This window comes from Falco peregrinus, chromosome 13 (genome assembly GCF_023634155.1).
Source record: "Falco peregrinus isolate bFalPer1 chromosome 13, bFalPer1.pri, whole genome shotgun sequence".
In the NCBI taxonomy this organism is placed as follows: domain Eukaryota; kingdom Metazoa; phylum Chordata; class Aves; order Falconiformes; family Falconidae; genus Falco; species Falco peregrinus.
In genome coordinates, this window is record NC_073733.1 from 14,922,698 (window position 1) to 14,935,369 (window position 12,672).

Sequence of the window (12,672 nt, forward strand, 5' to 3'; positions counted from 1 at the left end):
GGAGCTGCAGAGCATGGTGTGAGCGCATCGCATGGTGTGAGTGCATCCCCTGCCCCTCTGCCCCCCCCTCACCATGGGCAGAGCGGGGGAGATTGAGGGCCCCAGCATCAGGTGTGTGCCAGCGGGCTGCAGTCCCGGCTGTGCCTCGCCCTGGGACAGCGCTGAGCTCACTGGTGGCCCTGGGAGGCAGGGGGTGGTCGGTGGGTACGTGGGGAGCAGGGGCCGCTGCTTGGTAAGTGGATGGAGCAGGCTGGCAGCATGCGGTGCTGTGCGTCCCAGCGTTTCGGGACCCAGGGTTTCTGTCAGTCTGAAGCAGACTGGAGTCACAGTAGGGACCTTTCTTGGCAGGATCCCATCCCTTTCCTACAGCCTGGTCACAGCAGGTGATGATAAGTCAATGAAAGCATGTGAATAGTTTTAATACTCCCAAAGACCCTGATGACACCCTGTCCCTCGGTGATCCCATCAGGTGCCTTGGCTGTCTGCTTGTCTTGGGGCAATCACGGCTGAAACCACAGGTGCCGGTGGTAGTGAGCATGCATGAGGTGAAGGGGTGGGGAGCAGAGGTCATGCTGCAGGTCCCAGAGGATGCGACTTCAGTGCCAAGAGGAGTGGGCATTTAGGGCTCCTTTAATGGCAAGAGGAGTAGGCACTTAGGGCTCCTTCGGGGTGTAAGTTGATCTCAGCTTTTTGGGCATTCAAGGCACAACCTCAACACAAGGAACTGTCTGGAGTAAGAAGCCATTTGTAGTCACTGAATGAAATACTAGTAAATGAAAATGTCTCAACGAGGGAAGCTTTTAAGGTCATGGAAACAGCTTGTATGGAGCCATAATTTGTGCATTAAAGGAGATGCATCTCAAGCCAGGAGCACTGTGCTCCTGCATGGCCAGCCTGAGCAAGTGTGATGTATGATGCAGCTCTGAAACTGCTGTCTCGCAGGTGCAGCGAAGCTCATGTCATCCTATTTCTGTTCCTGGTTTTCCATTTATGCTTGTCTAGCACCAAGAGAATATTTATGGTTCTCTTTGGTTGGCAAAGCTGGAGTGAAGTTGGTGGGAGTTTGGCAGGGCTTTGCTCCTTTGTGCTTGTGAAGGGGAAGCATTGGATATGGTGGTGGTCAGATATCGGTAGCAAAGGGAGGTTGTCCCTTTCTGAGGTGTCCTGGGGTACTCATGTCCCACTCATTGCCCCTTGGACCAGCTTCTAGGATGCAGTCAGTGCTCTTCCGCTCACCGTATCAGCAGAGCTCTAATCCAGAACTGTAGCAGTGAAAGTAAGCATAGGCTGTGGTGGGGAGCTCAGGGGCACTTTGGGCCCTGTGGATGGGGAAGGATGAAGTGCAGCTTTCACTCAGGGCTCTTTTCTTTCCACTTACTGTGGTGGTGTTCCCAGCGATCCTGGCTGTCATTCTGGCCTTACACAGCCCCTCTGTGAACGTGATGCAAGGGAGGTCTTGCTGAGAAAAAAGGCTTCAGCGGGAATCCCTTGAAAGTGCTCACAGCCCCGCAGAGCCGAGTCAGGAGTGCCAGGGGTGCCGGTGGCAGTCAGGGTGCGTGGGAACCCTGCTCCTCTCGGTGCACTTTCCTTTGCAAAGCTGTAGGGCAGATCGTGTCAATTCCAGCTTTTGAATGGTCCTTGATGTGTGCTACTGATTACAACTCACGGATGGAGTCTTGGCAGAACAACTGACTAACAAGGTCACTGTTTAAATAAACAGACGAGTCTAGCAAAAACGTTAAGTTGGCAGGTGGGATAAACAGCATGCTAAAAGATGAAGGAAAATTTTGAGATTAAGTTAAAGAGAGAAACAGTCAAAGCTGAAGCGTGATAACCAAGAGACCACCTGCAGCTTGAACCTTGGGGCACCAACAGTAAAATACTGTGCTAGAAGTGCGACTTCAGAGCCAGAGTGCTGACGATACCTGGGAAGGACAAGCAGGCTAGACCTCGGGGAGAGCAGCCAGGGACCATCGGCAGTGGATAGACATGGGTGATTTTGGCTCAGACCTTCAGTGCGATCTCCCGCCTCCCATCCTCCCCATGCTCAAGATGTTGCTGAGTGTTCACGGGAAAGTCGTGCAGCAAGGCAGGGGAAACCTGCACCGAGGCGCTGGCCGACACGGGACCTGGGCAGCCCCCGGAGCGTTGCAAGGAGGAGCTCAGCCCTTGCCAGCAGGATGCACACGCATGCTCTGATGTGCTGGCCCCTGGTCCGATGGAAGTGCTTCTGCACCCCGGTGCTTTCCTGCTGGACGTGGTGTGGGGCGTTGTAGAGCTGAGCAGTTTAGGAGCACACGTGCATGTGAATAAGATCTGTAATCCCGGGCCTGGTGGCACTGCCAGGAAAATAGCAAAGGCTCAACCTTCTGCCTCAGGACCTGAAATCAGCTGCACAGGGTCACTTGTTTTCCTGTGTGGATGTCAGGCCACGGCTGAGCCAGAGCCTCCCCTCTCTCTGGCAGTGATGTGCTCGGCGGTGGTTGGGGCCACGCAAGGAGGTGGCTGTCTCTCGAGCCAGCTGCAAGTTTTCCAAAGGTGTCATTCTCTGTGTCGCGACAGGGAAATAAAATGTGTGGGAGGCATGAGATCAGAGGAGCAAGCGCTTGACAAAACCCAGACAATTCATTTTCCCACAGTGCTGCCAAAAGGAGTCATCTGGTGGCAATTTTAAGTCTCCCACAATTTCTCTGATTTTCTTTAGATCATTTCTATACAGATTAAATGAAGATACATTTACTGCTTTGCCATGGAGATGTACAAAGGATGTGGACCCGGAGTCTCTTATCTGAGAAGGAGCAGCTGCAAAAAATTTGGCCACACTGAGCATCAGCCAGGCCAGTGGGTGCACCCCCAGGCGCCCCAAGGCGCAGCTCGGTGGCACCCAGGCCACACCTCTGCCAGCACACGAGCTCCCAGCCACTGCAGCGTGGGAGAACCGTCGCTTGCAAACAACTGCATCGATCCTTGCCGTGCGGAGGTATTCAAACCGAGCGTCTGCTCGCCTGTGTTACACGGTGCTGTGGGATGTGTTCCCTGAAACCTCACCGTGAGATGGCGGGCGGCGTGCCAGGAGAAGATGGGTTTTGTTTGATCCTGGCTTGGCTGGGCTTATATGGGTGGCTCAGTTTCAGGCAGACACAAAAAGGAGATAAAAGCTCCTTAACAGCGATACTAAGAAGGTTTTGACTGGAGGCAAAAAGGCATTTTGTTCTTTCTGTGGAGTTTTTTTCAGCTTAAACTATATTATTAGTGTCTGAATTTATACTCATGCAGTGGAAGTCAGCTTTCTGCATAAAATCTTCTTTTAATAAGCTAAATTCACTTTGATCAACGTGAAGACTGTTTATATGCAGTGTTTGTAGTCATCTTGGTGCTCAAGAGAGACAGAATATATGCATGTTCCCCCTTGGGTGTAGTCAATGTGCTGTGTTTGCATAATTTACATAGAAAAAAGAGACGTATATGAGACATAGGAGGAAATTCTGCCCCTGCGTAAGTGGGTGGGCGTTTTGCTGTCGGTTCAGCAAGGGCAGGTCCTGCCTCCGGAGCCAGCCACCACAGCTCGCTCGGGTGACTTCTGTGGAAGTGCTTACGGAGAGATTAATGCTCATAGGGGCTTATTCAAGAAAACACTTAAACGCATTCTTAAAATTAATCACATGCTTTGCTGAACTGGGGCTCGTGTGCTGTAAGGGGCTGAATTTAGCTCAGCGCTGGCGAAGTGCTGTGGCAGGGTCTGGGCGGCACATGCGGTGGAGGTGGCCTGGTTTGCTCCTGCCTGAGCACACACCGGCTCTGTGTGGGTGAGGGGCACTGTTTTATGGAGAGGAGTGAGGCCCCAGGTACGCCGTTGCAGCTATTTCGGGCCACTTAACAGATCCCCAGCATGTCTCCTACCAATACCCAGTTCAGAAGAGGTGAAGCATTACCTTGCATGCCTGTGTGCTGAGGAACGGATGCTATAGGATGAGCTGTCGTCAGTGTGTCCGTTTCTTGAGGTTTTCGGAGGCTATGACAAGCTTTTGATGGGCTCTAAATCTTGGCCTTCCCAAGGCATCATTTAAATATGTGTGTCCCTCTCCCCATTATAGGAAAGCCCTAGGAAGAGAGCAAAGCATCCAGCCTTTACACGCATGTGCATATACCACTTACCATATTTTGCTAGCCTTGTGACCGGGGTTTTAGCACTTGCTGGGCAAGACTGAGGGTGGTTTGTTCTGTGCCAGGGACAATGTCATGAAAATGCAGGTGTCTCTGCATTGACAGCATCTGCCCCGACTTGCCACCGTCAATGCAGTGAAACGCCTGGAACAGATGGTTGGTGGTGGTGCCTGCAGCTAATGCCAGCAATGCGGTTAGGGATGTGGTGCACTGAAAATCCAGAGAGGGGATGGCTGGCAGGCTTTGTGTCAGCCTCTCCTGGTATCTGGAGATATTTTCAGAGACCCCCCACCCCCAGGACCAGGAGCATTTGAACCTGGGCTACCTGCTGTAGTGCATGTTGTAGCATCCTCTTATATATGCAGCTTGGTGGCTCTTTCAGCATTTCATTTAGCCCTTTGCACGCTGATTTATTATCTCTAATGATGCAAAATTACACAAAGCTTTTGACATTTCTGTGGCCTGAGAATGCAAGTCATGGTCACACACAGCAGCTGAACAGCAGCCAGGCGTGGGGCACACGTCTGCTTTAGCTTCCCTGGTTAATTGGCCTCCTCGCTCCTGCTCTGTCCAAGGAAGAAAAGAGTAGTTTTTATATGCCTTTGTGGCTACTGCTGTCATCTTAGAAATGCTGGAGTATGTTTCCCTGCCACCAGCTCCCTCCATCTCTTTAATTCCCTTAAAAAGTACAAATCAAAGCTTTCCCTTGCTGGCTCCTCTTTCCTTCAGCACAGTCCTGACTTATCTTTGCAGCTTTCCCTGCCTCCCGCTGCTTCTCTGATGGTGTCAGGTCTGCTCATTCCTGAACCCTTTCTCACCCCTCTCCTTTCTTGCTGAAATGCAATTTCTGCTCTCCCCTATTAATATCTGCTGCCACGGAGCTGTCACTGGGGAGTAGTTGTGGCTGGAAGGAGACCCTGCCTGTTTCAGCCCAGAGCGCTCCCCATTACCTCGTCCTGCTCTGGGCTCCATGCTGGCTGATGTCCTCATGGCCTGGCCCCTCTGTCCCCAAGAGGGGACAACAGAAAGCCACCTCCAGTAGCAGTTTGGGGCTCCAGGAAAGTTGCACTGGACTCAGACAGGTTTCCTTTGCAGTTCTGCCTTTCCCCCTGTGCTCGGGGAGCCCTAATCACTCCCTTGGCCCCTTGCATGATGCTGGGGCTTGTATGGGTGTCTTCATCTGGGGGGAACTTGGAGCTGCTTCTGTCAACAATGGCATTTTGACTGCGGGCGGGTTGAAGTGTTGCAGAGCCTGTCCCCAGGTTTGCTGGAGAGAAAAGAATTTAACTTTGCAGCCGCTGCAGCCACCTGCATCTGCATCCGATGCCTGCAGCCCAAAGGCAGAGCGTAGACCGGTGCAGAGACAAACAGCTTCCTGAGCTGTTAAGCCACTGCTGGGGTGTTTATGGTATTGCTAAGGCAACACAAACTGTCTTGTGACTTCGTGTGCTCCTTTTTCCCCTGGCGTTGCTGTTATGGGCTTGGGCAAGGCGCTTCGCCGTTGCCTGCCTGGGTTGGTGCCCTAGCGAAGCCGAGGAGCGGTTTGCGCGCTCGATTTCGGGGAGTGGCTGCACACTTGGCTTGGCCCCGCATGCGAGTGGTTTCTTGAGTGAAAAACAAGAGTTTTTAAGAGCAGGCAGGAAGGGGTGGGGTTCTGCTTGTGCGCAGTTAATTGCTTTAAGATGTTCTGAAGCTGGCTATTCTGGAACTGGATGCTAAATATAAAATTGATACTACATAAATAAATGATGAAATGCCAGTGACATCTGAAAAGCACTTTGGGATGCTCCAGTTAAGAACTTACATAAATAACATGTAGTATTGTCATTGTAATTACTGTTTTCTTTTTTTAGCATGCCTGTGCTTACAGAATGTTTTGAGAAGTCCTATCTGGCAGAAATTCAGCTGTCCCATAGAAACCAGTACCCTTTTGCCAATTTCTACTATTATTTTCAGAGGAGAAATTCAAAGCTGTGCCGTGTTTTCATTTCTCTCATGCTCTGCGGCAGCTGCTCAGCTGGATGCAGGTGCAGCTCTGCTGATGTAGAGCTACGCTGATCCCTCCCTCTGCTCCTCGTGCAGAAGGGCTGGATTTGAGCCAGGATGTACCTGTGCAGCTAGGGACACGCAGGACTTTAGGTGTTGTGTCTGGGGCCCGGAGATGCCGTGGCAGTCTGTACTGAGCTGTCACTGGTGTCTCTCACACAGAAGCACTCGGTGATTCTGAGGAAGGTCAGGGTGCAGGAACAAGGGTATGAAAGCAATCGCAGATGCTTGCCCTAATTCCCTGCCCTGTGCAGGAGCAGTGCTGGGTCACCGCAAGTGTGTGTTTATGCCAGAGATGGGCCATGCCCCCAGCTGCCACTTACCTCCACTGGTGCTTTTGCTATTGATTTGGCACTTGTTCAGGGCGTGATTTTCAGAGGTGATGTGTGAAGGTGAAGCGTGCGTGGGCTGGAGCGGCAGCACTGCCTGGCAGCCTGGGCCGCTCACGGGGTGGCTGTGAGCTCTGGTTGCTTCGTGGCAGCGCAGCTTCTTTCTGACAGCTGTTTCCTTTGCCCAAGCGATTATGCAAGGATCTCAAGCTTTAAGGAAAAAACAGCACTGTGGCTGCAGAGCTAAGTTTCAAAGGCTGCTAAGGGCTGCAAGTGTAGAGTACACTTCTGCTTAAGTGTAAGGGAAATAAAGAGCCATACGCTGATTATCCTGACTTCGTGTAATTTCTAAGCCAGTTTGAAAACATTTCAAGGCCTGAATTAGTTTTGTTTTCCAGGCCTAATAATGACAGGTAAATATTTGTATGTCTACACTGACATCAGCTTTTGACTGTTTCTTCTTTCTACAAGCTGGCGTCCTGCACTGATGCTACGCCACTCTCGGAGGCAGTGCTGATAACTGCACACTCTTGCTTTGTCACTAGGGAATTGGGCATTACATTGAAAAAGGAGACATACAAGTTGCAAAACAGCCAGAACACAGTTTGCCCTTCGTTTAGGGCTCAGATGAGATTTCGCTGCCAGCTGGGCCTATCGATGCAGGAGGAGAGAAGAGAGTTGTGGCTCGGTGAGATCCTTTTGCACAGGACTTGGACAGGGTGGAGGGAAGCTCGAGAGAGGGGACAGGCTTTTGCTCTTTACTTTTGGAGGGAAAGCGTGAGTCATTTCCACTGAAAGTGTTTTCTCGCAGGGTGCCAGGACTATGCACCCATTTTCCCCTTTCCCACCGCGTGGCTTTTTATTTGTCTGAAAGCTCCTGTGGGATGCAGCCATCTGCGCTGAACGCAGAGCAGGGGGAGAAAGGGGTGCAGCAGCCTTGTGCTGCCTACACTGTTTCAGAGCTGGAGTGTGGCGCAGAATGGCACGTAACTCCTGTATGGAGATGGGAGCGTGAGGACTGTCACGCAGACCCTGGACTAGTGAGACCCCTGGAGATGATGTACTTGCAGCTGTACCTCCTGCTGTCCAGCTGCTGGGCTCTCTTTGCCCTGTGTGCCCATTTCTGGGTGAAAAAGAGACAAAGTGAGTCTTGTAGCTTGCTGTGGGGGTGCCGGGTAGTGGGGAAGGGAGAGTGTGCTTGCCTGGACTGCAGCTGGGGAAACAGTTGTTTCCGGGGTATGGGATGAAGGCATCACTTAACAACTCCTCGGGGAGCCCACGCTGCCCAAGGAAGGATGTTTGCTGCTGGTGGCAGAGAAGAGCCCTTGGAGGGCTGGCGTGCCACAGATCTGCTCCCGTGTGTTGATCTGTCCCGTGCAAGCCTGTGTCCTGCTTTCCTCTTTCTGCTGTGGGCCACAGAGCATCCACATGCATCCGTGTGCTGTGTGCATCCATGCAAGGTAGTGCTGCCAGCTTCGCCCTGGATTTGGGTGAGCAGGGAGTGGGGTGCAGGTCAGGCCACCCTGCAGCAGGCAGTGCCCGCTGGGCAGGCTCGGGCCCTGGGAGCATCACGCTGGAGCTGTCAGGAGGGGTCCTGTTCTGGAGGTTGCTCATTCACTGCCCGTGGGAGGGTGCAGTTGGCACCTGATCTCTCCCTGCCAGGCCCCTTCTCCTCATCTCATCCTTCTTCCCTTCCCCGTTGCCCATCGGGGCTCCCTCCTGTCTGCAGCACACACCCTCTCCGCCATCCCCTCTTGGGCTGCCTGTTCCCATTTCTTTCCCCCTCCTGCAGCTACGCAGCCCCAGCCTTCATGCAGGACCTGTTTCCCATGGCATCTCTTCTGTACTCACCTGCCTCCACCACAGCCTGTCCCCAGGTGAGCAAACCCTGCATCCCGCATCCCACCTGCCTCTGCACCACCTGGGACTGGTTCCTGACACCCTTTCCCTCCCCTTGCTTCCTCTGCTCCTTCTCTTCAGGAGGTTTTCCTTCCTTGGCATTGCACAAAACGCTCAGTGTTTCTATGTCCATCTTACAGCCCATGTTTCTCCCCTGTCCCAGGTGCAGACATTTCTCCTGTGGTCTCAAGCTCAGTGTTTCTGTGCCTTCAGCATTGCCAGGATTCCTGTCTCGGCATTCCTCTTGTGTTTTTAAACTTCATTCTCTCTGGCCGGTGTAAAAATAGTTTTGGCCTGCTCATACCCAGCTTTATTGACTATTTTTCATCCTTGTGGTTTTACCGTAGCCCACCTCTGCGCATCTTGCCCTGGGCCCTGCTGTTACCTCCAGCTGAGTGCTGGGTTCACAGCACGCTCATAGGCACGAGCTTCCCATCGCCTGGGGAGAGCTGCTTCGTTGCCTGCCTTCGGGTTTCCTCCCAAAATGTGGCTTTGCTGAGAAGCCCACAAACCTCTTGGCAGCAGCAAGGCTGCATCGTGTTGTGACTGCTGCCATGTGTGCTGACTCACAGTGCCTCCCGGTTTGCCCTTCCTCCCCTCTTTTCTCTTTCCACCTCTTCCCTCTCCCGTGCTTCTGAATGCGGAGTTTTTTAGGGTGCAGAGTTTATTCTGGCTTTGCACAGGGCTACGGTGGTTCCAGGTGCTGGATAGCCAAGCTCAGGGTTTCCCGCTTTTCATTGTTCTTTCTTATTCCCGAGTTCCTGGAATGATGAATTATGTGTGAATCTCAGCTTTTTTAAATGAAACTCTGTAGCCTTCCTGCAAGCTTGCGTTAGCGCCTGTAAACGGGACCAGGCGGCAGTGCAGGAACTGGGGGCAGAAAAAAAGAGTCATAAATGTACTATTAAGAAATTTTTTTTTAAAAAAAAAGAGCTATTGAAGACCACATCATTTGAGAGAGCCTTGACCTGAGATCTTTGAATCCCTGGCTTTGAAAAAGCTTTTCTACGGATAGAAATTCCGTAGTTCCATGTGCCCATACAGTTTGCCAAGTGAGTTTTCTCAGTTCCCAGGCACTGTGTAAATTCTCCCATGTACCGTCATGTACTCCCATGTACTGTCAGGTTTCATGAGCAAAATAAAAACCAGGGAGTTCTCTTCTCTGTCTGAGAGGTATCCTCATGTTTCCTCATGGCACACTGCGGTGGGAAGTGGTCTCTCTCTGCCCCGGGCTGTTGCCAGCCTTGGAAGTGATGTGACCGTGACTAGTATGTCCAAAGGGTAGTTGTACGCTTCAGGTTTTTTCCCCTCCTTTAGCTTTTAATCAGTTCCCCAGATTGACTTTGCCTCCTGTTTTCTGTGTATTTCATCTACTTGGCCCTTTGCTATTTGTTTTAAAATCTGGGCTTTGCCAGGCTTTCCGTGTAAGCGTGTTACAGAGCTGCAGCTGATGAGGCAGCAAATAGGTTGTAAAATGCTTGCTAAATTTTGGGGAACAGTTATACAGTCTGACACAATGCAGTTATATGTACATGTGGTGCATGCTATTTCCTGTTGTCTCTTTAGCTACTTTAAAGAACTGTCGTGGTTTAACCCCGGCCGACAACCCAGCCCCACACAGCCGCTTCCTCACTCCCCCCTCACCCAGGGGGATGGGGAGGAGAATCGGAAAGGAATGTAAAACTCAGGGGTTGAGACAAGAACGATTTAATAGGTAAAGCAAAAGCTGCGCAGGCAAGCAAAGCAAGGAATCCATTCACCGCTTCCCACGGGCAGGCGGGAGTTCAGCCATCCCCAGGAAAGCAGGGCTCCATCACACCCAACGGTTACTCGGGAAGACAAACGCCATAATGCCAAGTGTCCCCACCTTCCTCCTTCTTCCTCCAGTTTATATAGTCAGCATGCCGTCGTATGGTATAGAACACCTTTTTGGCCAGTTCAGGTCAGCTGTCCTGGCTGTGTCCCCTCCCAGTTTCCCGTGCCCCTCCAGCCCTCTCGCTGGTAGGACCCAAGAAACCAAAAAGTCCTTGACTTCATATAAGCATTACCCAGCAACAACCAAACCCACCAGTGTGCTATCAACATTGTTCTCACACCAAATCCAAAACACGGCACTGCAGCAGCTACCGAGAAGAAAAATAACTCCATCCCAGCTGAAACCAGGGCAAGAACCATCACTTGTGTGTCTCCAGCTGCTTTGTGAGTGTAGGTGCATGCACTGGGTAGAGCTTCGTTTCTGAGGAAGTGAGAAAACCCCACGTCCCGAGTGCTGTCGAACCCGCAAGTTTTTCAGTGGAAAGCACGGAGGAAGCGCTGCAGGGCCGGCTGCACCGGGCAGAGATGGAGGAGCATGTGTGTGTGTGTGCTGGCCGTCAGTGCCATGAGAGGCGAAGGCTGAGCACGGTGCTGGGGGTTGCTCTGGGCTTGGCTCCCACCGTGCAACGGGAAGCGTGTGCTGGCAGCCGCTGCAGGGCTCGTGTCAACACAAAGGGACGAGCAAATTGGTGAAAGTGGAGCCAAACCAGCTGGGTTTGCCATTTTCTTCTCTGGAGATTATTTTAAATGAGAGCCAGCCTGAAAGGACTGAAAATACAAAAGCTTTCTGATAGTTTAAATCCTTAAATAAAACATTTTTCATTCACTTTTTGTACATTCACATCACTTGGATTATACCTGTTGTAATTCTGGGAGCAAAGGATCTCAGGAAAACATTAATCATGTAATAAAAACATCGACATGTTTGTATGGTATACAAAAGCAGAATGCTAGAAGACAGGTGGCTACTGTTTTTCACGCAATTAAACTTTAAAATAGAAATGTCCTTTCCTATACTCCCACACATGGATACCTCCAGCTGTCATTGTGAACCTTTGTTTATAAAGCAAATATAAGGAATTGTGTAGTTTTGCAAATGGATAGAGGAAGGTGACAATGTGATCTGACTTCTTAAGATTCCCCCATCTTAATTAATGGGTAATTCTTTTGCTAAACCTTTCCTTCAAGCTCTGGTGGGTTCTGTCCAGTGGGGGTTTGTGCTGGGGCTGGCAGCGGGTGCAGGACAGGCAGGGCACTGAGGATGGGGACCTTGACTTGGGGTTTTTCCTTGTGCGGGGCTCTTTGTGCTTGTGCTTGGCCAAAGGCAGAGCCTTGCGTTGGTGTTTGTGGGCATGTTTCTGTTGAAGTAATTTCATTGAATTTCCTGTTAAAATGCCAGCCAAGTCGCTTGTTGGTGCAAAGCGAATACTGTAATAGATAGGCTGTTGTTTCGCCTGTGCTGTCGTCCACGCGGAACCTCCTGACCCAGCCTGGATGGGGGTTCGAGCGTGGCAGATGACCCCCCCTGTGCAGGGGAGCAGGTCTTGGGGCAGCAGCAAGACCCAGAGCACAGCGTGTGGGTTTGGGAACAGCCTGGCATGGGGGGCTTCACCCAGTGGCTTTTTAAAGAGAGGTGGGTGGGCTTGTCTGGGAGGGTACGCTGCTCTCCTGTTAGCTTCGTGTAAAATCATGCTTATGTTTTTCCCCTATGAGGTGTTTCACACAGGTCTTGATTTTTATCCTGATGCAGTGGGTTTGGGCTGGGAGCTGCTGCTGGCTGTGCTTGGGGTGCTGCAACAGCGGCGTGGGCAGGTTGGGGTGAGCTGCCCTCTCCTGCAGCCCCCGAGGTCAGAGGAACCCGAGGAGCATCTCTGTGCACCCGCCTGCCTGCCCTGGGTAAATAGCTGCTCCACGTATGCCAAAGAGCAGGGTGGCTTTGACAGCAGCGCATGTTTTTTCCTGCAGAAACGGGTCGATTTTGTTGCTGGACTGGCAGCATTTCTTCGTACTTCAATATTGGCTTTCCCTGTGGAGGAATTTGTGGTTTCTAAGACTCTAATTACTTTAGCGTAATAGTTTTTCCTCTGCTTTCATAATGACTTTGGTGGGTGCCATCTGCTGTTGTGATAGCACTGGGCAGCGTGAGGCCGAGCCCCGGGTGCGAGGAGGTGTGTGCTTTTAGCAAGCTCTTCAGGAAAACTAAGACTTTGAAATCTGATTTTCAGGGCTTAAAGCTTTATGTCTCACCCTTTGGGATACTGGGCACCAGAGTGAAAAATATTTGTGCTGGATTCTTCCTTACCCTGCAGGTCTGTTTGCAGGGGCATGAGCGTGCCTGGCCCCGCTAGGCAGCCAGCACCGTTTGGGATGGATGGAGGAGCCTGTGTTTCCTCAGTGGTGGGCAGGAGACAGGTCACAT

General features: G+C 51.6%; 1 protein-coding gene across 6 annotated transcripts in view; it reads left to right on the top strand.

Moving 5' to 3' along the window:
• DOCK11 (dedicator of cytokinesis 11) overlaps positions 1-12,672 on the top strand; it is an 85,266-nt gene that overhangs the window by 2,227 nt on the left and 70,367 nt on the right. The window contains exon 2 of one of the 6 annotated variants that reach the window (XM_055817890.1): positions 8,332-8,416. The exons of the other annotated variants lie outside the window; for them this stretch is intronic. Coding sequence (XP_055673865.1) covers positions 8,351-8,416 — 66 coding nt within the window. The 5' untranslated portion in view covers positions 8,332-8,350. The remainder of the gene's footprint in view (positions 1-8,331; positions 8,417-12,672) is intronic. 6 annotated transcript variants of the gene reach the window in all.